General features: G+C 36.0%; 1 protein-coding gene across 1 annotated transcript; it reads right to left on the bottom strand.

Annotated features, from left to right (window-relative positions):
- Positions 1–7920: 7920 nt before the first annotated feature.
- On the bottom strand, positions 7921–25588 carry LOC135785753 (heparan sulfate glucosamine 3-O-sulfotransferase 6). Its single transcript, XM_065295269.2, has 2 exons — positions 24863–25588; positions 7921–9427 (listed from the first exon to the last, which is right to left on the bottom strand). The coding sequence occupies exons 1-2, from the start codon at positions 25360–25362 to the stop codon at positions 8809–8811; spliced, it is 1119 nt and encodes a 372-aa protein (XP_065151341.2). The 5' UTR covers positions 25363–25588; the 3' UTR covers positions 7921–8808.
- Positions 25589–26662: the final 1074 nt, after the last annotated feature.

Raw genomic sequence — 26662 nt, 5'->3', positions numbered from 1 at the left:
TGCGAGTGATTTTTGTAAGTTCAGTAGGGACCACAGTACAAGTAGTTTTGCACTTTCAGAATGGCTCACTCCAGACCACCGAAACCTCTGGAGCACATATTATCCCTGACTGCGTTCGTATATAATGATTCAGACGAGACCACCTCCCTGTCTCCTGTTATCAGCAATGCCACGGCTTTCAGGTCAAAAAGAGCTTTTGATATGAGGTCAGAGGTCACGTGAGCATTCTGAAGCTTCTCCTCCCCTGGTTTTGGGTCACTTCACCGCGACAGTGGATTTCCAACAGAATCCCTAGACGGTGTGTCGGGTTCGAGTCTCTGCTGGCGTCCGGTTGTGAAGGTTCAGTTGATTCCTTTCCCGTCATAGTTCATTTGGTAATGGAAAGTCGTTCGCAGAGTTGTCTCAAATAGCAGAGACTTTTAATTATAGGAATAAAGTCTGGTCAACTTGTTGCTTTGGACAAAAAACACGCTCTTAGACATGTGACACGATCAGGCGATGTTTGATTTGTTTTTACATGTCTAGGAGCAAGTTTATCTCAAAGAGCGTTGCTTATAAAACAGCTATATGAACAGCTATATATATATATGCGTCCGAAAATGAATACCGGATGAAAAAATGAATAATTGTAAAAATAAAAAGTTAAAACAACTTGTCAATTCAACATACTATTTTAAGTTTGGACTTGTAGTTGATATAACTTTAACAAGGTCATTTTTTGACCTCCTTTTCTTTTCGTATATCCTGTAAGTCACGTTGGTTGCACAAACTTCCAGGCAGCCTGCTTTCAAATGGCCAAATTAGCACCGTTTAATTATGTACTGGCACAACCTTTCATTACTAAACGATGCAAAGGTTAAAGAAGAAGCAATAAAAAAGTTTCACTGCCTAAGAATAGATGCAGCACAATGGAAACGAAATGAAATGATAATGGATTTTCAATTATAAGTTTAATTATATGAAAAGGTATAGGCGACGTTTAATTATAGGTGAAACTACACCCGTGAATGGAATGTGTTTTCTAACAACATTAAAATAGTACTCTTTTTAATAAACAAACCTTGTAAAAACAAACCTGGCCTCTGTATTTGACACCGTTTTCGTGTGGGATCGTACACATATGTTTTAAATAGGAATGCGACGTAGATGGATCTGGTTCTGCTTCTGAGAATGACTTAAAAAGCAATTCGCATTTTGGAAAGAAAAGCCCTCGTATTTTGGAAACACTTCAGGTTTTCAGAAATGGCTACTTTCAGTCAAATCTGTGTGGTGCCAGATCCACCAAAATGGCTGAAACTTGCACTGCAAAAAATGATTTTCAAGAAAAAAAGGTCTTAGTATCAAAATTCTTAAATTAAGATGCTTTTTCTCGATGAGCAAAACGACCCAAGAAAATAAGTCTAGTTTTTAGGCCAAAAATATCAAATTTAAGTGAATTTGTGTGTAAAACAAGTAAAAAAATCTGCCAATGGGGTAAGCAAAAAAAATATAGAACATTTTTCTTAAAGTCGCCATGAAACGGAAGTAGCAATTGCCTTATTTTCCCCGTGGTGACGTATATCCGAATGAAACGGCTTTTGTGATGAAATAAGGCAGGGCTGGATTTGAATTTGTCCATCGAGATCTGATTGGATCGTTTAAAGTTGGGTCGTGTTGCTAATTGCTAATCTCTGCGATCTTCTACCGGACCCCGCCCACCTGCCATACTTTTGACCGGAAGTGAAGAGATATCGTTTTGAGGAGGGGAGGAGATTTGCATTTTTGATTAAAGATCATGAGAACACACAAATTTTTTTTAAATAATGAAGCTCACAGATAAGTCATTGTTAATAATACCACAATATTAAAAAAATATATATAGTTTTTCATTTCAATTTCATTGCGACTTTAAACCCTAAATTCAAGAAAAATGTAAGAAAAATTAGCTTACCCCATTGGCAGATTTTTTTGCTTGTTTTACGCACAAAATCATTTAAATTTGATATTTTTGGTCAAAAACTAGACATATTTTCTTGGGTAATTTTGCTCATAAATTTTTTGATATTTTTACTGAAAACAAGACAAAAATACTAAGAAAATATTTTCTTGAAAATAACTTTTTGCAGTGTGGCTGAGTCGTTTTTGAAGAAGTTGTTGAAAACCGAGTGAAGATGACAGGGTTTTTCTTTCGAAAGTAGTACCTGGAGTAAGTTAAAGTGTACTTTCTGTGCCACGTGTGCAATAGGATTGGTTTTGAACAGGTTTCTCAAACTTACCCTATACTGCCATTGGGCAAGCACAGATAGTCCCACCCCAGACTTACACCACTGGTTAAATTAATGTTGCTGTGTCAGACGAATCAGACGACGGATTGGAGGAGTTTGCGTTGGTGGGGAACTTTTCTACCTATTTCTGGACGTAACGCTCGAGTCTGTCCCAAAATACGACTCCGGTGCACCCTCGTGGACTCGTGTCAAGGGTCCCTATAGGTCTACATGATGTCATTAAAGTGTGGACTCAAGTCTGAAGTGTGCCATTTTGGGACAGGGCCTTACTTGAACTCTAAAAACTTGGTTATAAACCACGCACACCTAGCTCGACGGTAGTGGCAGCAGCGGCAATCCATCTCAAGTCACTCAAGTGGCCACACCCTTAATTATGCAGAACTTCAAGGCTTAAGATCATTTAAATAAATGAGTTACCCCCCTCACAGTTGTCATGAAGGGCAAAATTAGCTATAGACCAAAACCATTTTTTGCATTTTTACATTTAAATATGATCCTTTTTGGAGCCAGTCGATGAATTGCAGTTCAAGTCACTTCTGTGTTGGATTCAAGAGAGAGACGAAAAGGTTTTAGTACATTTTCTTGAAATAGTTGATCATATAAATCACAAACAGAGCAGCTGACACTCAGAATAGCATGTAAGGGGGACGTGAGTGATGTCTATTAGTGAACTTTCATCTATGACCTCAGAGGTCGGCATGGGACTGTCGGACCTCCATGATGGAGGCAAGAATCACGTGTCTTTAGTATACTGTTGTGTGTCTGAAACCATGTTTGTATTTGATTAATACGTTTGATACGGCTTAAGCATGGGAGATATTTAACTACATTTACATTTAGGCATTTAGCAGATGCTTTTATCCAAAGTAAAAAATTAAGGAACAATAAAGCGATTTATCATAGGGAGGAAAAACACAAGAAGTGCTTATCAAAACATAACTGCGAGATTAGGAGCAGATGACACTTAATTTGTCCAATCACAATGAAGCTGTAGTGGTGATGCATACTGTACCCCAAACATGCTCAGTAACATAATATTTCACATGGCAGTTCAAAAAATGATACGCTAATTGATATGAATTTGAATGATTTCATTCATACAGTTTAATACAATATGCTTTTGTCCAGCTGACCTTGGGTTTAAAGACAGGGTTTGAGCTTCCTTGATGCTTTCTTCGAATAAATATACGTTTGTCTATCATAAAATTTGTATGAATGCATTATGAATGAGACACCACATTAATACTTATGAATTTTTGTAAGATCTGGTTGATATTACTTTTGTGTTTAGTTTTAAGGATTATCTTTAGGATATTTGGCTCTTCATAATGTAATATATATTCACCCCTATTATGTAGCGTTCCGTTCACACCAGCTGCGGAAGAGGCGTCAAAAAACGCGCATTTCATGCATAGTTGGACGCTTGAACATTTTGAGTTTAGTCACTTCATTCGCGCGTGAAAGCCGCGCATGAAATTCTAGTCATTCGAGATGTTCACGCGGAAATTCATGTCATGGGAGGGGCTTCTTCTGCATCTGCTCGCTTCCTGTATTCACATCACTACTAGAGCAAGCTCCTGATTGGTTAATGCGTCGCGAATATCTACCAACGTTCAGATTTTTCAATTCTGCGCCATCCTCATGTTACGCGCCATTCGTAACGCAGGATTCCTATTCGGTCTTTGCATTTACCTTACGTGGTGCGGCTGGTGTGAACGCTATATTACAGCTGGTCAAATTGTTTTTTTTACATTTTGACTTTAGAATTAAATTTAATATATATATATATATATATATATATATATATATATATATATATATAAGCTCATAAAATACTCAAAATGTAAAAAATAAAACATTTATATAAATCACAGGCTACACTGTAAAAAAGATTTGTTGTTTCAACTTAAAGAGGTGTTTGTGCTGCCTTAAAATTTTCAGTTAATTCAACTTAAAAATATTAGTCAACTTAATTAGTTAAAAAAAAATTCTTCATTTTAAGGTAGCACAAACACTTTATTTTTTAAGGTAAAACAACCACAAACCTACCTCAAAATTTTATATTTGTCTTGCCAAGTTACCTTCCATGAAACAGGCCCCCTTTCTTCACATTAGCTGTAAAAAATTCCTTCATATTTAAATTTTCCTGAAATAAGAGTTTTATTTTAATACCGACTTTATTTTGTAAAACAGTCGAAGTGGCCGAGCTTTTGTGTGATTAACAGTGAGGATATCATGAATACTAACACTTAAAGAGGCTCTCAGCCACATCAATGCTCATACTTGACCTTTAGTTTCAGGGTCATCGCTTGTTTTTTAACTACACTGTAAAAAAAATCCGTAGAAATTACAATGTTATTGCAGCTGGGTTGCCGGTAATTTACCGTAGATTTACATTTATGTTATTTACTGGCAAGAGTTTGTTCAAAGTTAAATAAATTTTAAATATTAACAAGTCTTTATCTTTACAGAATAAAACTATACAATAACAGCCTCATGCAAAGCATTCTGGGAACCAGAAATCATCATCAACCTTTTTCTGTTTTTTGCTTCAGATTTTGTTTCCCAGAGTGTTTTGCTTGATGCTGTTTTTTTAGTTTTACTCTGTAAAGACAAAGACTTGTAAATGTTAAATGTTCATTTAACTTTGAACAAAATGTTGCCAGTAAATAACATAAATTTAAATCTACGGTAAATTACCGGCAACCCAGCTGCAATTTCTACGGATTTTTTTTACAGTGTAGGGTGTGAAAACTTTTAATCCGAGTGAGATTTTAGCGCTCGTCTAATCCTTTTCTAATCCAGGACCCAAAACACAGGCCATCACAGAGCCGAACACACACGGAGGCTGTCGAGATGAAGAGGCCAAACCAAATCCTGCTTGCATGTGAATGTGGTCAGTCAGCTGGAGAACGGGGGAACATCTCAGCTTTCCAGTATTTGGTGGTGGCCACTGGGATACAAAGAAGACTTTACAAGCGAGAAGCGCTCAAAGACATTCCTCGAGTCCATTTCAGTAGAAAGAAAGAGAGGACAGGGCTTATGTTTCCCCACAGAAATAGCTGTTTTATTTTTCTTGGGACCTCTGATTTGAATTTCTTCTCCATGGGCCAGCCAAGTGATCTTAAATTTATTTTATTTAAGTACTTAAATGTCAGCTCTTGGTTCATCTTTATAAACTTTTTGTCTACTTCGATCCTTCAGGCGTGACTTATTCCTGATACAGCACTAGCCTTGGGTACCTTATTGCTTTTATTAAACGGCACACAATACAATATTAAAGCAATAAATGCAGTTTTATAAATGCAAAGAGCTGTAGATCAAAGTCTAAATGATAATAAAAATGGTGAGGAGAGTCCTTGCTGGTAGATTAAATAATGTATATAAAGTCACCCAGCACACATTAATTCTCTGTTAAACATTTTATGGTTTGGTTAAATCACTGTGTTGGTGGATGAGCTGGGTGACAGAACATAGACGGTTATTGATTTTGATATTTTTTGGGGATGAAGATTGGTAACATTAATGCAGTTGGGAAGGCATCAGTGTGGTCTGCTCTTGTGGTCAAGGCTTTAATATAATCTGTCACAAGGGTCGACCAGGGGTCAAAGATTATCACCTCCCAGATCTCTATGACCCTTACAGATTGATTCCTTACACATTCAACTCAGCCTGGATGATGTTGGTATCTTTCTCTGTTACTTCTTGAAAAGGCTTAAGGTATTAAATCAGTTTTGCACTGCAAAAAATGACTTTCTTACTTTATTATTACGGATTTTTCTTGTTTTCAGTACAAATATCTAACCATTCTTAATCAAGATGCATTTTCTTGATTAGCAAAATCACCTAAGAAAATAAGTCTAGTTTTCAGATAAAACACATACATTTTTTGTGAATTTGTGCTTAACACAAGCAAAAAAAAAAAACCTGCCAATGAGGTAAGCAAAAATATTTTTTCTTAAAGAATACAAAAAAGTCAAGAATTTTTTTATCCCATTGGCATTTCAATTGGATACTTTTTTGTCTAAAAACTACACTGCAAAATTTTCAAGAAAATAAATTCTTAGTATTTTTGTCTTGTTTTCAGTAACAATATCTGAAAATTAAAGCAAAAAAAAATCTGCCAATGGTGTAAACAAATTTTTCTTGAATTTTTCTTGAATATAGTGTTTAAGAAAAAAATTCAAGATTTCTTTGCTTACCCCATTGGCATATTGTTTTTGCTTGTTTTATGCACAAAATCACTTAAATTTGATATTTTTTGGTCTAAAAACTAGACTTATTTTCTTGGATCGTTTTGCTCATCAAGAAAAAGCATCTTAATTTAAGAATTAAGACAAAAATACTAAGAAAATTTTTCTTGAAAATTATTTTTTGCAGTGTAGACATAATTTCTTAGGTCATTTTGGTCATCAAAAAATACTTGTTGATTTAAGAATTTTCTGATATTTTTACTGAAAACAAGACAAAATACTAAATAAGAAAGTCATTTTTTCAGTGTGTTTGAATAAAAAAATGATCCTTGGCTTCTATCTATCTTTATATCAGTCTAATCTCACAGAAAGTCGTGTTATAGTCATACAAAATTTTATTAATTTATTATGTCCATGGCACGAAATTCAGCTTTTTTTCGTGCCTTGAGCACAAATATATTTTCCGTGAAAGTTGCATGAATTTCTATTAATAGTTTCCTGTGTCTGTGGCATGACTTTCTTTTTTGTTTCATTTTATGTATTGTTTTTTAATTGTTTTTTCCTATTTTCTTACCATTGTCGCTTGGGGTTGGGTTTAGAATCACTTTCTGTTAAATTTTTAGACATCTTAACCCAAAACCCAACTCTAACCCCAACTACAGTCGAAAAAAGTTTTAAAAGCGGAAGAAAAACTTGTAGAAACTAATTCATAAAAGTACATCCTAAATCAACCCCAAATGTAACCATAATGATGTAAAAATAGTGAAAAAAACAATGAGAAAACAATACATAAAATGAAACGAAAAAGAAAGTTGTGCCAGGGACACGAGAAACTATTCATAGAAATTCGTCCGAGTGTCACGAAAAATAAATTCGTCACAAATAAAAGCTGAATTTCGTGCCATAGACACGATTAAATTAATAACATTTTGCGTAATTATAACACGACTTTCTGTGAGATCATGTTGATTTGTATACTCTAATTACTCTATACCATGGTTTTCTGGGGTCCCCCAGGAGGTTATAGGGGTCCTCAAAAAATTTCAAAGGAAAAAGACAGCCCAAAAATTATAAAAATAAACTCTTTTAGCCAACTTTTTAAGAAACAATTTGTCTATATTACATTTGTATAATATTAAAATTACTATTTATCTAACAGGGTTTAAATGTTTTTATTAATATATATATGTGTGTGTGTGTGTGTGTGTGTGTGTGTGTGTGTGTGTGTGTGTGTGTGTGTGTGTGTGTGTGTTAATTTTAGGATGGGGTCCCAATTCAGGGTCCTTGGCATCATAAAGTTTTCTTTTAAAAATGTTTAGAAGAAGTCAGTAAATCTCAGCTTTTTGATCCAATATCAAATACATATTTCATATATTTTATGCTATTTATTTGACCCATTTCTGATTTTAATAATAATTTATTTGCACACAAACAGATGATAAACCTCAAACAACACAAATATTTTTATGAAATGAAATATTTTTAATCTTTTTATTCATAAATATAAATAATAGCATTTTTACAGCAAAAGCAGTCAGCAGTCAACGAATATTTGCATATGACTAATGCATAGTCCAGTATTTATCCCTGTAAAACATTTCAATAACATCTTCAGAAAAACATAGACCAAGTATAAATATGTTTACATGTCACATAAATGCTTATCTAAAAAAAATCATGACACAAAATTAGCTTTTTTTTGTATGTTGGGATATATAGTATATGTATTGAATCTCTCCCTGTCTCTGTTATTTCTATCCTTTGTCTCTTTCATGTGTCAATGTCATATTTTATAGTATATAACAGTGGTTAAATGAGAACATCCAAGTTTTTGCTCATTTTGGCAGGAATAAATTGAGAAAAAATAAATTTTGAGTTATATTATTATGGACATGTGAAATAAAAGAGCGTTTAAGCAGTGGACGTAGACAAAAGTGTTATTCTGTCAAGTTTGTTTTACACTGTTCTCGTTCTTATTAGAATAAACAATGCTATCTCATGCCAATACGTATTTATGGATGGCTAAATCGTACAACCATATTTGTACGTTTTTTGTAATATGCTTTTGCCCTGTGCATTGGGGTGAAAATCGTGTTTTTGTGCAATTCATTTTCGTTTGAATTCTTAAAAATGAAGACAATTACAAACAGATACGTACTGTAAATGTTATGCTTTTATGTAAATCATTTTTCATGGAAACCCATGGATCTTTAAATGAAATATGCTTGAAAACTGGCAGTGTTTTGAGTGCATAAAAGGATTTTAAGTGGAAGCCATCCAGCCCTTGATTCAATGAACCAGGTATTTTGAGTCATGAATGTCATGAAAAGACCAAGCTTGGAAGCCCAGATTCAATCCCAGCCAAAGTCCTGACCAGTCATTTGGTAAAACTTTAGATTGAAAGGTCTGTAAAATTCCCTGAGTCTGTGTAACACCTCTGGTGGTATGTGTGGATGGGATCTCCCTTTAGTTTTACCCAGGCATCGCGGCCTGCTGCTGCCCTCGGGCTTTTTGAGGCACGGGAAGCCTTTAGTCTGATTGAAATAGAAGTGCTTGTTGGTCACCACCCGTTTGAGACCCAAAAAGTCCTGCACTCGCCCCATTTCTCCTGCCGGGTCCGTGACGAGCCTCTCCCCGCTCACGAACAGTAACTGAGAGAGCGGGAAATACCTGAGCCAGTTCTCCAGGTGTTTGGCGTAGATGCCGATCCTGACAGCGCTCCAGGAGGTGTCGATCAGACCGCTGGTGGAGTTCTTGAAGACCAGGTTCTGAAATGTCGGCAGACCGGGGTTTTTTGTCAAAGTCTGAGTATAGTCCGACACGGCCCGGGTCACGGGGTCGCGGACCACCACGATGAGTTTGGTGAGGCGGCTCATGGAGAAGACGCGGTGAGGGGCTTCACGTGTGATGAAGTAGCTGGGGGTCTTCTCCATGGTTAACTGACCATCTAACGTACGTGGCATTAGATTCCTACAGAAAGAGAAAGTGAAAATTAATAACAAAAAATGTTATGCCAGTTTGGTAATAACACCAACATGCTCACAGAATTACAGCTGAATATGATTTGCATAGGTAAAGTTGTGAAATATACAGTAGACTACCGTAATGTGATATACTTCACTGGGACTTTACAGCATTGCTTGCGACACCCGATTCAGCTATTTAAAATATAATATGTACAGTATGTTTGTTTAAAACCACATGTCTGGAGATATGCTTACTCTTTTGCTTATTGCGATTAATAAAATTGGACAAAAAATTAAGAAATAAAGCACAATTTTTTGCGCATTTTTACATAGAAAGGATGTTTGTTTGCACTACAAGTGCCTTTATTCATATATGTGCAGTTATATTGAACAAAAATACAACGTGCAGAATTTCTGAATAGTTTCTACTTCGGAAGTCAAGTAAAATCTTTAAACTTATCGTGCACCACCAAAGTAATTGAAGTAAAATGTAATTTAAAAGTATAATTTAGAAGTTCTGTGTTTTTTTACTCTGTCGGCCAAACTAAATATCAAACCTGGAAATTTTAAGCAATAATGCCACATGCAAAATATAAAGTTTAATTAGAAGTGACTCCGGAGACAAAATAATTGCAACCATTTCTCCAGTTTCCAGGAAATGAAGTTGTGGCACGTTTTTATGTTTCGGTTTGTTACGATGAAAGATGTTTCTTTTATTATCAGATATAAACTCTTACTCTATTATGATTGATGCGAAATGTAAAATGTATTTTAATAAAAACGAACGTTGACTTTATTATAAAATAAAAGTCACTGCTAAATAAAAACTCAAAACTCATAATAGCTCTTAGCAGTCATTTCCTGATGGTCTTTCTACGTAGAACATCCCGATCTCTCCATAGCTCTTTCGGACTGATCTAAGATCAGTTTTGTGAGTTTCAAATACAAAATTTCGACTCTGCTCAGGTAACGGAAGCTGATCCTAAATCAGCACATATTGGAAGTCTTTTCCACAAAGTGGAACGAATGAACTGTAGGCAGCGCAGTATGAAACCTCCCACACTAAAGTACAGAACGCCAATGTCCACAAGAATCTCTCCAAACTGATCCAGGGCCAGTTTTCCTTCTTTAGTACATAGTGAGACACAGAGATACAAGATGACTACTGTGCTTTTTTAGATGATAGAAAGTCCACAATTTCTCTTTTAAACAAATAACTTAAATATGTGTAATAAAAATAAAAAGGCAAATACAGCGATTACGATTTACTGTTTATATAAAACATATAGACTTTTTATAAATGTATTATAGCTTCTGCAACCAAAGTCTCAGTCTTTCCATAGAGAACATGTGCGAGAGATTAACTCTTCATTGCAAACTGCTTTCATACGCTGAGGCTGCCCATCATCTCATTGCCACAAGACTAATACTGAAGTCTAATAAGAATCATATTTCTCTAAGAAAACCATCTTCTCACATTGACCACAGAGACAAACATCTGAGAAATCCCACTGATTATATTATATTATATTATATTATATTATATTATATTATATTATATTATATTATATTATATTATATTATATTATATTATATTGATTTCAATCTTTGACATGACATGAGTTTGATATCAAGATTATATATTTCACAGAATGTAGGATAATTATATGTAGAAAACAGTAAATTACAAAAACTGATTTTAGCTGGGTTGTCACATTTTATATTATATTATAATCCAATAGACCTAAAATATAGGGCCTGAGTCATATGGACTATTTTAAAGTTGTTGTTTTTTACAATTTAAAAGCTTGGTCACCATAAACATAAGTTGTAAAAATCCTTTAGTGCACTTTGAGGTACAATAATGCTGGATTCACACCACGCGAAGTAGTACAGGCGGCAAAAACGTGTTATTCACACTGATGCTTGAACATTTTGAGAAATTCTAGTCATTTAAGATATTCACGCGGAAATTCTTGTCATGTGAGGGGCTTCTCCAACTCTGGTTGCTTCCTGTAATCACGTCACTACTAGAGCAAGCTCGTGATTGGTTAATGCGGCACGTTTTTCCGCCAAAGTTCAGATTTGTCAACTTGCGCGTTTCCCGCGGCAATGCTCAATTCATGTCATGAGGTGGATTCACATCTATGGCGCCGTGTTTAACGGCTCATACACGCCGCGAGACCTCCAGACGCACGTAAACGCGTCTTTACAATGACTTAACATTAAAATAATTTGTGACAGACGCTATATTCGCGGTTGGTGTGAACGCAGCATAATGCTGAATTCACACCAACCGTGAATAGAGCATGAAATTCGCATCTACCGCGTCTAGTTTGAACATTTTGAATGCATTCAAATGGCAATTTCGCTTCAAGTGCTTGCTTTATACGCGTGTCTATTTCGCTCTAGACGCGCGTCCGAGGTGAAATCCGCTTCTTGTGGGAGGGGCAAGTGCTAGGGGGTTGCCTGTTTGTAAGATGGCTGATGTTGATGCAGCATTCATCGAGCGAGTTATCGCTTTGTATTTGCTCTGGAGAGCAGAAAGGCGGCGCAGGGTCAGCGTCGCCGTACTTGGGTCCTCCGGGTGCATTCCCAGTGCATTCCCAGCTCCGGGAGTTGCGTCTGGATGACGGCGGCTTTCAGCGGTACTTCCTCCTGTCTTGCGTCCCAGCTCCTGATTGGTTAACGTGGTGCAAATTGACGCCAAAGTAAAAAAAAATCAACTCGGGCGTCAGACGCAAATTCGTGCAAACTGGACCCGTAAATGAGGCGGATTCGCATCTACCGCGCCGTGCTGAACACATAATTTGTGCTGCTACACCTCCAGACACGCGTAAACGTATCTTTGCATTGACTTGACTTGAAATCATATGCGCCATATGCTCTGTTCGCGGTTGGTGTGAACGCAGTATTACACTATGTAGAAAGCTCCTTTGCATCATTTTACACACTGTAAAAAATACTTTGCTGCCTTAAATTTTTTTGTTAAATCAACTCAGATTTACAAGTCATTTCAACTTACTATTATTTATCTTGACTAGAGATGAGTTGTTATAACTACAGGTGAGTTGTTATAACTTATAAAATGAAGTTGACTTTTCTCAATTATATTTTATAAGTTGTGACAAATCATCTCTGTTGACATGACTATTAAATTTGAGTTGATTTAACAAAAAATTTTAAGGCAGCAAAGTATTTTTTACAGTGCAGGAATGTGATCTCATAATGTTGTCATTCTCTGCTCAGAACCTACAGCACAACTAGCAAACACAAGGCAAAGTGCGTGTTTAATTTGGGGTAATCAAGCTAATGGAAGCCATAAAGGCACATTCAAAGACTGAAAGCTGACATCATGTTTGGGAAAGCCGGCTTGTAATCGGCAAATCCCTTGGCCATGCCCTCCACACCAATAGCCCACACACTTTCTGATCCACGCGTTTCATCTTCAAATCTAAAATAGCATAGCAAGATTAACCTTTTTGTTCAGGTTTGGAAAGTATCTGACCACCTCTGATCACTCGCCAGCGTGCTTGGATTTTCCTTTCTTTATCAGATGGATTCCACGGCAGCCGCTACCTGTGCGGTTGCACGCAGGGCGATAAAGAAACCTGCGACCACGCTGTTCGTTTTGATCACACCTTGTGGTAACCATCTGGGTTGGACCGATGTTAGCCCGAAGCAGCACGCATGGGTTTATCAGCTGGCAATAATTGACTTGTTTACTAGCACAGAACGCATGGCTACGGACATTTAAACAAAGAAACAGGCCCAACACACGCTTTGACACTAGGAAAGATTTCTCTACACAAATTTTGTCATCTCGTCAGTGCCAGCTCTGGATCATTTAGTAATAAGTTTGAAAGCTTGCAAGCACATCATCAAAAGCAAAACAAGTGGAAGAATATTACATTATTATAATGCAATTTATAAATGTTTTTATGAAGCTATACTCCAAACTAGTAATAAAACATGTCAAATAATACTTATTTAAACTGGTTGATGAGGTGACAGATATAAAATGACGCTTTAAATGTCCAAGCAACTTCTTTTTTCCATGTATGGTTGCCTACGATCCAAAAAAATTATTGTAAAGTACTTCATCGTGCAATACTTTTTATGTTTTCTGTGTGTTGACATGTCTAAAAAAAGAACTATCAGAAATTAATGCTAATATAAAAATAAAATTAAAATAGATGAAATGATGCATTATACATACAGTAAAAAGCTATAGATTTTTATGAACAAAAAAGGTAATATTATTTATAGAAAGTTTGTGGAAAAACTGTTGAACTATAACAGGCAATAAACACACATTGAAAAATTTTTTATGTTACTTCAACTTAACAAATTAAGTTAAACAATTTCAACTTGTTTTCTAAGTTATGTCAACTTATAACAGGTCAAAACTTTAAATAACTTGGTTTAGCAAGTCAATTCAACCTACTTTTTTTCTTCATGCCAAAAGATTTTACAGTGCAGATGAATAAGTCACGCCTGACTAACATGACATTTAGCTGACGCTTTTATCCAAAGTGGCTTACGAGAGAGCATTTAACATTTGGTCTAAATGTATATTTTGTCTACAACAAATCTCGCACAAACCCACTCTTAGTTACCTTCCTCATAGTTTGCATAATACAGCACAGGATACAGGCTTTCTGCCATTATCAGAGGAAAACATCCAGACACAACACCCCTTTTATCCAAGCACCAGTGACCCGGGATGTTACCACACTGATCTGTGGTACATCTGGCAGCAATGAGTCAGACAGGAAGTTGTTTCCCATTAGGAGCTCGCCATGGGCCTGAAATGAGCGAGGATCTTGTGGTATAAGATCTATGGGCAGATGTCTCCAAAATGTTACTTTAAAATCGCAGCTGCGTTTCTTTATTGTGCAACTATACAATGTTGGTTCATAAATGAAAAAATGCCTAATTTACACTGAGAAAAATGTTGGCCAGTACGTTTGTCTCATTTTGAAGTTTTGGGACAGATTTACTAACAGCTACCGCCAACGCAAACCATCATGTTGGCGTAAAATATTGACTGTCGGGATTTACTTAAGTTGATGGATAATTAGCGCTGAAAAGGTGTGGTCTAGTTATTTTTGGATATAAAAAAGGAGTTTCCTTTTCAAATACAAAGTTTATGGGAGAATAAAATGATTCTTGCTGATTTACTAAGGTTTGGAGAAAGGCCCGGATTGGCCATTGGGAGGACCGTGATCATTCCCGGTGTGTCGGTCTGTTTTTGTTTTGCCACGAGGGCCAGTGTTGTCATGCCACGGGTTGAATTTTGCTGTACATAGGCTGCCAGCACTATTATAATATTATCCAGCCCCACTCGAGTTATTTGTGGGCAGGAGATGTCTCCGCTGCTTTATGCCCAAGTTGACTGTCTTCCGACAATTAGAAAAATTCTTGCATTATAATAAAGTCCATTACCGTCAAAAACGCATGGAAAACGCAAGGCGTGCTTTTCAAAGGGCTCGCCTGTGAACACGAGTTTTGTTTCAGACGCATCTATATTTAAGTGCACTTGTGGTGCATCTAAATTTTAAATACATTTCAAATATTCAGGTTTCAGATGAATATGATGTTTTGTCAAGTAAAACAAAATGTTAAAAGTCCATTATATATTTGTTATTTTTTTGACACAAGGTAGGCCTATCTTACATTATTTGGTAATACATGATAAATTAAGATAATGCTTTTTATTTTGTTACCCCAAATCTTGCTTCTGTGTGGTATATCATGGGTTTCCAAACTTTTAAACCCAACAGATAATCTCAAGACCCACAATTTTTTAAAATAGAAATATGGGGGAAAGACAAACAAATTTGTTGCCTTTCAGTTTTTTTTGAAAAAGTTTAATTGTATAATATTAAAATATGGTAAAGCTGCACGATTATGAAATCATATTGTTTAGGCTACTGTATTTGCACTGAATTGGAAATGATATATTTGGAAAATACAATGAATTGCAGACTTATATACTACTGAGGATTAAATATTATTATTTTAATCTAGTCAGTCATGCCGGTCTAAGGCATAAAACGCTGAAAATGAGTCCCACTCCAGCCCTGTTTGGAGGTTTAAGATTTGATCTGTAATAATAAATAAACGTCACACATTACATGATAATCTGAGCTAAACATCGGAAACTGATCAAGATCTAGGAACCGATTTTCTCTCTGATTCTCGATGAGGGGAAAATCTGGATAAATTTGGGCAAAAAATTCTGTAGTGTGATTCGGCTTACTTTATACGGTCAGAAAATGGTCAGCTGTCACTGGGGTGGTATGTTATCTTTTAAAATTACACCTTTGCACCTAAAGAGTTCATATTAGTACCTCAGGGGTACATATTGGTACCAAATGTGCACATAAATGGTACAAATTAGTAAGACAGTAAGACGTGAAATCTGAAACTTTTATAACTTTATCCAAGAAATCGTCTTCCAAAATTCTTGCAAGGTGAAAATCCCAAAACAGTACAATCCTGTACATAACAGTCTCAAACATTTGCACAAGCCGCTGTGAACTGCACAAATATTCTGCTGTGGGACTATCCTCATGTGTTTTTTACACCAGCAACCTATAATATATAAAGCAGGACCTTCTTATTGAGAGCTCAGTGAGGATGATGGCTTGTCATTACTGAGGGAAATAGACGCCTCCAGAAACCGTGGGAAGAAATTAAATGTCAATGGGAAACGAGAAAGCCTGCCGTAAAACTGCTCAGACATGCAACAAGACAGAAAGTAGAGAAAAACACATGACTGTTTCTTTAAGACAGCAATGATATGAACTGATAGACTGATATGAATGATATGATAGACTTATCCCATGAGAATGAGATCGCAGTATCTAAATATAAACAGAAAATGTTTATATTTCACCCAACTACCAAGCATTTTGGGTTGAAACAACCCAGCATGGGTTAAATTACAACCCAGCTGCTGGGCTCGTCCCTTTTCGACCCAGGTTGAAAATAACCCAGCATTTTTTTACATTGTAGTGAATTGAATAAATGTACAGTAGTAAATACAGCAGCATACTTTTAATTAATGTACATAATTACATAATCACGTCGAAAGGTCACAAGTTTATTTAAACAATAAACTGGCACAAAGACATTAATCAGTATAATTTTTACATACAACGACAATCCTCTTTCTCAACACTTGGAAACACTGGGGCGGTAGTTTCGACATGATTACATAATATGTAAGGTCGCGCTGAACTTTTTGATTGTTTTGCTAGATAAGACCCTTATTCCTTGGTTGGGATTGTTTAGAGCCCTTTGAAGCTGCAATGAAACTATAAACTTGTTGAGGTCCAATGAAGTCCACTATATGGAGAAAAATCCTGGAATTGTTTCATCAATACAAAAAAAATTCTTCTCGACTGAACAAAGACAGACAAAAACATCTTGGATGACACAGAGGTGAGTAATTAAATGATCAGAATCTTTTAATCAAAGTGAAATAATCCTTTAATATTTCCTATGGTATGCTTTAAAACATTATACTGTAGTACCTAGTCATTTTACTGTAGTTTACCGTAGTACATACTAAAGTATTTCTTAATGTGGTTGTGACTATCATGTCAATATGTTGATAATAGCATCTTATCATTTGAGATCGAAACTGGTTCACACCTCAAAATGGTATCAGTATCAGAGAGCTGTCAACATGTGTATGTTGGTGTGTATGGGTGTCTGCGTGTGTGGTGACGCAGGAAATAAAGGGGTCAAAGGAGAAACCGAAATTAAGAAACGCTCACATCCTCCAAAGAGTCCTGCAATTCCAGGAAACACACCAGGAGCCAATCAGAGAAGGGCAGCGTGTTGGGGTTCAGGGATTACAGATGTGCAAGTGTGTGCGGGGGAGAGAGAGAGAGAGAGAGAGAGAGAGAGAGAGAGAGAGAGAGAGAGAGAGAGAGAGAGAGAGAGAGAGAGAGAGAGAGAGAGAGAGAGAGAGAGAGAGAGAGAGAGAGAGAGAGAGAGAGAGAGAGAGAGAGAGAGAGAGAGAGAGAGAGAGAAAGAAAAGTAATTGTCCTCACTATCATGTGGGAAAATCAGTGCTACCGGCTTGGGGTTATCTGTGAACCGGTAGTCGCTTGACCACACCCAAAGATGAAAAGACAATAGTGTAAAATACAGGCAGCTACAGTCATATTTAAACCCTGTCAACTCCCTCCTTTTAAATCCCATGTAAAGCGGTCACTGCAACACGTTTATCTGCTGCATAACATCTGCATGAGCACTCAGTTGCGTAATTGAATTTGTGTGGCCCTTATCAGTAACGTTATCAATCAATCTCATGCCTATTTTTGGCAAGCCTGTTGGTACATTTGTTGAGGTTAAAACAGGATATTCACTTAGAAACAATGTGTCACTTATTATCCAAGAAATTCTTCAAATGGCTTTTGGATGAAAGGGTTAAGACCCGGATCTATTTGGATGTTTAATCACCTACATTCCAATTTTCCTCAAGCCCTGACAGGATGTGCTTCCTTCCTTATTTCAATTTCCAGAGTTTCCGTTAATCTAATCAGACCGACTGGAATGATCAGACATCGAGTTTAGGTTCAGACACAGGAAACAACAAAATACAACAGAAAAAATTAACAAACAAAATGGAAAACATGGCTTTGTAAACTGCACTGATGTTAGCTTATCGGCAAAATGTTAAATGCCCGCTTTGGATAAAAGCATGTACTAAATGAATAAATGGAAATGTTGGGAATGTTTACCATAAAAGTAAAAGCAGGCATTCTTCAAAATATCAGTCAATAATAAAAATCCAAATGTATAATGAAAAATGTACAAATAGGAGCTTAGTTTTTGCTTAATTTTAGGAATGAGTAGTGGATTAGTGATTATTACCTGTCCTAAAAGTTATACATTTAATTCCTGGTGTGTTATTTGAAATGTTATTAACCTAACAGCCACTCTTTAGGAAATCAATCACAGTTCATTATAAAGAGGCGTTCATGCGTAAACCTTTAATTCATCCGAGGTGTTTATTGTACAGAGGCGTTCATGCGTACCTTTTTTTTGGCACATCACGTAACATGAATGGATTTTGTTAAAGGTACAAACAGTTAAGCCCTAAATGACTGATTCCAGGATTCGACTAACTGTATAACAGCTTCCGGATATTACAAAATGCCCACAAAGACTTGGCATCAACAAATGACAATAAACATTTGGCATAAGGACCCTGAGAAAACAAAAACGGCCATTGTTTATTAATGAAATCATGGAGGCGTAGTGCTATTCCTTTGATACATTTGCAATTGTGAACTAATCTAAAGTCCAAGGAACATACTGTTAGTAAATGTATATAACAGATGTACGTTTATATGTGACGGCAAGCGTCTACATCTCCTATAGAAGCTCGAAGAAATGTAACAGTAAATGCAGATCGGAAATCTGTTGAAATGTGCACTGAACTAAAGTTTAACTGGCTCAATATGTAGTGTGCAGCAGTGTAATGAACCTTTAAGACGGCTCTGGAGGAAACCACATCCCTGGCTGAGTTAACAGCCCACCATATGTGCATTTTAAAAGTCAATAACAGAACTATGAGCTAAAAAATTGAGACTGAGAAAAGCGGATGGTAAATGTGTTCACAATTAGACTGAGGACTTGTTTATTGTCTGCACTGTAAATACTGTAAAATACTGTAAACAAAAGTTTTTCTTGATTATTATAGACTGTTTCATCAGACTAACGCGCGTTGTCACGGTTACGTGCCTGAATCGAACTGAACTTCCGGTCTGTATTTATTTATCGGTCTGGCTAGTGGCTAAACTGATCTATGAAACAAATACCTTGTCGAAAATAAAATGTTTTAGTTTGCTAAAGACGAGAGGAGACGGCGAGCATGGATCACATCTGTGGGGAGAGGTTTGGCAACCAGGCAAGAATTAAAAGACCTGTAGCTAACATTGTATACATTCATTTTACACAGTAATATTAGCTCAGTGTAATAGTTGATAAGCGTTACAAATTATACATGAATGAAGGTAATTTAAAAAAAATCAGAAATAAACCACTGTAAAATAAATTTGCGTTTAGTCCACAAAAGCCGTTTGTTTTCCATGCTGCAAAAATATATATATATTTTTTAATTTTTATATATAAACAATAAGTATATAAACAAAAATGGCCAAAAAAATATATTTGCTGAAATATAGTTTGGAAATGAAAATGCCATTTTTGTAATATATTTAAAAAGTAAATAAATTTTAAAGCATTAGCCCTCCATATAATTTCAATCCAATGAAATATATTCACGTCAAATTTTAAGTAAAACTTTGTCAAACCTGTTTTAAAAAAGTTAAAATTAAATATATATTCAACTTCAAAAATATACTTTATATAAAATGAACTTGTATTTAGCATATATTTAGGTAAAAAAATTGCCATTGGGTTGTATGTATTTGCTTCCCCTTGAAATACATTTTGTACCGAGCTTCTGAGGTGACATTGGAGTAAAAAAAAATCTAAAGTTTAGTTTTTTGCCGTATGGGTTATGTTGCCATATGCGATAATTGCCATATGCGTTGTAAATGTATTTGCTTCCCCTTGAAATACATTTTGTACCGATAGGTGACATTGGAGTAAAAAAAATCTAAAGTTTAGTTTCATGTGCTCACGCGAAACTTTCATGTGCTCACGCAAAACCTTCATGTGCAGAAATTTTTTTCACGTGAGCACATGAAACTAAACTTTATTTAATTTTTGCTCCATGTCCCCTTAGGGGCTCCGTAATTTTGAAATGTATGTTGATATGAATATTAAAACTAAATATATTTCCAAATTAAAAATTATTCAATTTAGCATTAACTTCTAAAAAGAATTATTTAGCACATATTTAAAATATATTTTTGGCCAGAGAAATTAAATTTTTGCCGTATGGTTTATGTTGCCATATGCGATAATTGCCATATGCGTTGTAAATGTATTTGCTTCCCCTTGAAATACATTTTGTACCGATAGGTGACATTGGAGTAAAAAAAATCTAAAGTTTAGTTTCATGTGCTCACGCAAAACCTTCATGTGCAGAATTTTTTTTCACGTGAGCACATGAAACTAAACTTTATTTAATTTTTGCTCCATGTCCCCTTAGGGGCTCCGTAATTTTGTATGTTGTATGTTGATATGAATATTAAAACTAAATATATTTCCAAATTAAAAAATATATTCAATTTAGCAATAACTTCTAAAAAAAATTATTTAGCACATATTTAAAATATATTTTTGGCCAGAGAAATTAAATTTTTGCCGTATGGGTTATGTTGTTGCTATTGAAATCGTCTATAGCTTTTGTGTTTTTTTGTTTACTTACTATTTCAAAGTTTCCACACAATGTGCTTTTTATTGCAATTTACCATTTTTACCAAGTGAGCTGAATTAATGTTTTTTCAAATAGTAAAAAAAGTGACCCTGCTTTTTAAAAAAGCTGTGAAAACCCAGCTAAAGTCTTTTTTTGGGGTAATTAAAAAATTTCGATATGAAACTCTCTCTCTGGTCTGTCTATCTGTCTATCTATCTATGCATAAATATAATCACAGATTCTGTTAAACAAAAAAGTTTGTTATTTTTGTGTAATCTTACATTTTTGTTGTTTAGGGAATCATAATGGGTTTGCTAATTATACATTATTTTAATTAAAAGGCATTAAATGGCTTCCTATTGTGACAACCTGCCCCAGTATTGATCAATGCGCTATGAGAGGTCGGTGTTTACCCTCTCAGCCTTGATTTATGTACTAAATACCTCAAAGATGAGCCAATGAACAGAGAGCATTACACCAACGTGTGTTTGCAATGCAAGCAACTATGATGCAAGTCGTTGCTTCGTAGCAAAAGATTATCTAGCTAACCACATCTTAAAACAATCAAAACAAGCACCATGCAAAGCTAAACATGTTTTTCGCAGACTTAGTACAGACAGGTGCTTTCAAGAAGAAAAACACAATAAAACAAAAAACCAACATTAGTAAACATTGCTGACAAAGCAGGGTATGTTTTTATACGAGAATAGATGCTATAGACGTATAAACTTTACGAATTATAGCATCAGAAATTCACGAATATCTTGAAGGAAATAGGACTGCAACACTGACATTTTGTATTTATAAACCAAATGCAGATAGGACTTAAGTATAAGTTCATTGGCAGTCTTCGTATGACAGTATGTAATAAAATTTTTATTAAAGAAACAATTACAACAACAAACCAACATTTGTATCTCTTCTCTTTTTGGCAGCTAACTCTGACAATGCTTGAGTATTACACCAGATGACAGCTGTCACCACGGACAATTCAAGGACAATTGCTCGGCTGGAAAATAAAAACGAGTCTTCCACTCTTCCCACCCTGATGTTATGTACCCAACACGCCTGTGCCCACTACCATTTTTCACAGCGCCTCATTGAAACCTCTCTAGCAGTAATGAATATCGAAAGATCTTGCACTTGGTGTGCCAAACTATGATCATCATTAATGCTTACAAATACAACCTGACTCTTATTCATGATCATGTAAGGGTGTGCTGTACTGTAAGGATATAGATAACACATCATACGGTGATGCTGATGTGCAGCAATGTTTTCTCTGCACCATCACCCTCAAGCACGATCGATCAATGACTAGTTTAATGTTAGAGACCCAGGTCATATGGGAAATCAAACCTGTCAGGTCAACAAATTTATGGCTTTAAAATAAAAATGGCATGTGTAATGTAAAATGGAAAGTATTCATTACCGCCAAGGATGTATTTACCGCTAAACGCAAATGTATTCATTTTTAATATTTTAAATATCAGAGTATATGATAAGATGGGGGTAGGTAAGGATAAATAGTAAGTATAGGTAGGTAGGTAAATAGACCGTAAAGATGGTCAGTAGCTGTAAAGGGTAACAGCGTTTTTGTCAACAAGATTGAATATGCACAGGTTAATTAACTGCCTCTGTGCCTAAATGCAATAAAGTTGGTTAAGGGAAAAATCGATAAGCAGCGAGTCTGCATAGATCATTGATTGGAAAGTGACTTTTATCACACACAATGATTTATAGAGTCATGAAAAGATGCTTGTAGGGCTCTGAAAAGTGTTTTTAGTAGAAATCTTCAATATTTTTTCAATATTTGCTCTGACAAGAGTTTAATTTATATAGACGGTTTTATCGGACACACGTGCGTTGTCGCTGTTCTGCATCTGGACAGAACTTATTTCTGGTCTCTGTTTGTTTAATGGTCTGACAATATAGTGACTAAACTGAACTCTAGAACAAATACCTCATCGAAAATAACAAATATTTTGGTTTCCTAAAGATGAGGGGAGATGGCAATCATGGATCACCTCTATGTGAAGGGAGAGTTAGCATCCGATCTGTAGTTTATTACATGATTTTACACAGTTATGTTTGCTCGGTGTATTTTTTTATATGCTTTAGCTATGATTTGAACTTAGGTAATCTACTTGTTATTTATTTCCCTTGTTATCAGAAATAAACTACTCTAAAATGATGTTATTGATTCTTGTGGAAGTTAACCCGAAGTTATGTTAGTTCCACAAAAGCTATTTATTTATATTGTTACGGCTGCAACCGTCTATAGACCCTTTTACAGTTGGTAAACATTGTGACGTATTTGTGTGGGCGGGGCTTAGCTGGAGGCAGAAAGAGCCGCGGAGGCAATGTTGACAAGCTTAAACTAGCACGTTTTAGGAGGGATTTATTCAACATGGATGCAGAAGAAGTTTCGAATCTGTCCGAATATGTACAGTCACTGAATTAAGTCTTGGAATTAGAATTAACCTTATGATTTTATAATTAAATACAGTAATCAATGCACTGATCTTTTTTTGATCTGCTTCGCATTTAACATCATCTACATTCAACATTTCATTTTTAAAAAGCTCTCAGGACGCTTTTATGTACTTTAGAGAGCAGCTGCTCACTTTGAAGCTTGTATGTTCTCTCTCTCTCTCTCTCACACACACACACACACACACACACACACACACACACATATTTACAGAACCCATCTGGAAAGTGCTATCGCTCAGCTGTCATTACACGTCGGCAGACAGAATACCCATGGTGTTGACAAGGCTCTTATTGAATTATACTTTTAAAAGGCCGGTTTGTTGACATAAGGCAGTCAACGTGCGCTGGAACAAAACCTGATGAAATCTGCTGAGCTAAAAGCAAGCTCTCTGTACGAGAAACAAATTAAAACGTGCTCAAATTTTCCATGGTTATTAAAAACACTTCAATATGACCATGGTTATTTTACACTAAACTGATTTGCCCACAGTGCTACTCCACAATGCTCTCTATTCTTTTGTTGAAGCTTTGACAGTCAATGCAGGCAATTTATTGGTAGACGGTTCAATGTCTTGCAATGGTGGATGTCTGACAGGTGATATTAGTTAACTAAGTGCTACAAAAATAGAGAAGAATCAATATGCAAGACTGCTTGCATCCAAACTGTACTGCCAAACAAAACAGTACGAGAGAGGCTTCATGTGTACACCAGGCTTATTTAATAAGAACCAGCATTACTGTGAATATCACACACTGGCCAAGCATCGTTGCCTTTATAATAAATCTGAGCTACTGGGAGTTAAGTCATCAGGTGGTTAACTGAATTACCACTCTGTAGGTAACCGAGTTCATAATGGCACCCTGAAAACAAATCAAACTGAGTCATTTACATAGATGCACAAGACCTTTTGGTAACAGATTAGTTTGACTACAATAGTTAACAGCTAACAATAAACAATATTTCGGATGCATTTGATTGTCACCCACATAAGAAGTAATACAGTATATTATAAAATGTGGTATAATTTTGTATATTGTACTAATTATACTATAGTAGAGTAGGTATAATTACTATAGTATATTATGATATTTACTATTGCTAGATATTTACTATTAAAAAAAAAATTATTCTTAGCTGGCACTGGGGTGGCACCTTTTCAAAAAGTACGCCTTTTTTTATCTCAGAGGTATATATTGGTACCAAATGCATACTTATCTGTACCTATGGTACCATTAGGACCTCTCAAAAGTTACTGCATACAGTATCTTCGAATATTAATACAGTTATTAGTAAATAGTAAATACAGTATCAAATCTGAAAAAAGTTAATGCATCATGCACAAAGAATGAACCATTGCGTTTGTATTAACAAAATAAATGCTATAAAATGACATTGCTAATTGCTAGTTCAGGTTTGCTAATATATTAACTAGTGTTGTTGAATTAGCCCGTATTGTAAACTGTTATCGACTTTTAAATAATTTGTTAAAAGCAATATATTAATTAAAACATTGAAGTAACAACGTTATGACATGCGTTATGTAACACAAACACCGACACCATATTGTTAAAACTTAAAATCTGCAGTACCTGTACCACTGGAGACCCTTGTCATAGAACCTGTCGAAGAAATGCGGTTCTGCGCCCACCGCGCGCACGTCCGGGTGGACGCGCAAGAACTCCAGAAGCGCTCGCGTTCCTCCCTTTTTCACCCCAATAATAATCGCCTGTGGAAATTCTTTGGTCCCATAGTTATTTGATACTGAAAGATTGTTATAAAGGTTATAATCTAAAGCGCGTTGCCGTTTCTCGTCCTCCAAATCTTTCGCGTCAAACTCCAGCTGGTCGGACTCGGGGAGTTCGCGTGCGGTGATGTTCCAGCGCGCGTCCGCCTGAACTTTCTTCTCTTCCTTTGAGAAAATTTTACTTTTAAAACTTTGATGGACGTATAATGGGCTCGGCATGGAGTCGGAGTATCCAGTGAGGCAGTAAAATAAATAGGTGAATATAAGGATCATGGTAAAGTAAAAAGACACCTTGGAGTGGGATTTCAGGTGTCCGAAGTTGAAACTCGTTGTCCAACATCCCATGAGTGTCTTTGACAGGAAAAGAAAATGCTGAACACCATGCCGTATAAGATGGAACAACAGTTTTTTCGTCTCTAACCCAAATAATTTAGGGATTATTTCCTGTTTTTGTCAAATCCATCCCATATGTGCGCACTTTTGTTGCATCCATAGAAGCACAACCTGACAAATAATAGCTTTACATTATCTTTCTGACTTGTAGATCCATTGCCTCGGGGGTCTTGATTTAACAAATTCTTCGTCTTGTGGTCTTTGGATGATCAAGGTTACCCATTTATCTCTCCCACCCGTTCTTGGAGCGCACGCCCCCTTTTCCAAGACCCCGCCCCGTTGTCCCGTTGCTCGAATTACTTTTATGACTTACCTACCTAAGCAGTTAGAAATCCATCCATTATTGCTAAATCAATGAGAGCTAGAGAGCTTCAAAAAGAGCAGGTCAAAGTTCACGATGCATAAGAGAGTCAGAGAATGTTATCTTGGGTATTTTTATGGCATGCACTTTCCTTCATAGACACTGCTGTCAGTACCCTTTAACACACACACACATATATGTACACAAATGAAGAGGTCAGTGAGTGAGCAACACCTGTCATGAAGGCCACACACTCAGCGGAGACTGTCTGTTTACTGATCCTTCATCTTCTTTACTATGTAGACGTCATAGAGAAATGTTCATTGAATTTACACACACACAGTCAAGAGATGCAAATAAAATGTTAAAGTGTATCGTTGGCATGATGGTTTGCCGTGCCATCAATATACAGTGACAGAGAAATAATTATAAACATAAATCTAAGGTAGTGTATGTGATAAAAAAATATAATAAGATGCTATACATTCAAGATAATAAAGTGATGTTTTGGTGCATAACTGCCCTCCCCAAAAATATTTACATGCATGTATAGCTCAGTGATAGAGTATTGCGTTAGCAGTGCAAAAGGTCATGGGTTTGAACCCAGAGAGCACACATACTGATATAAAAGTCACTTTGTAGTGTCTGCCAAATGCACATGCACATTAAATGCAAATTAATTTAAATGCAAATGAACATTTATGCATTTATCCAAAGCAACTTATGGTACATTCAGACAATGCATTTTATTTGTGCAAGCCCTGGGATTGAACCCACAACCTGTGCATTCCTAACAACAACATTTCTTGACAGTATACACTCTTATTAACGCTATAGGACAGGTGTTTAAAGCTCCAGACTACACGGAGCCTTTACGAGACCATAAACAACACTGCCTGTCTTACCCAAACACTCTCTCCACATGACCCTTGTGTCAAACTACATTATTTT

The sequence above is a fragment of the Paramisgurnus dabryanus genome, chromosome 4 (assembly GCF_030506205.2).
Source record: "Paramisgurnus dabryanus chromosome 4, PD_genome_1.1, whole genome shotgun sequence".
Classification (NCBI taxonomy): Eukaryota; Metazoa; Chordata; class Actinopteri; order Cypriniformes; family Cobitidae; genus Paramisgurnus; species Paramisgurnus dabryanus.
The sequence above is the reverse complement of the archived record's forward strand: the minus strand, read 5'-3'. Positions and strand labels throughout refer to the sequence as shown.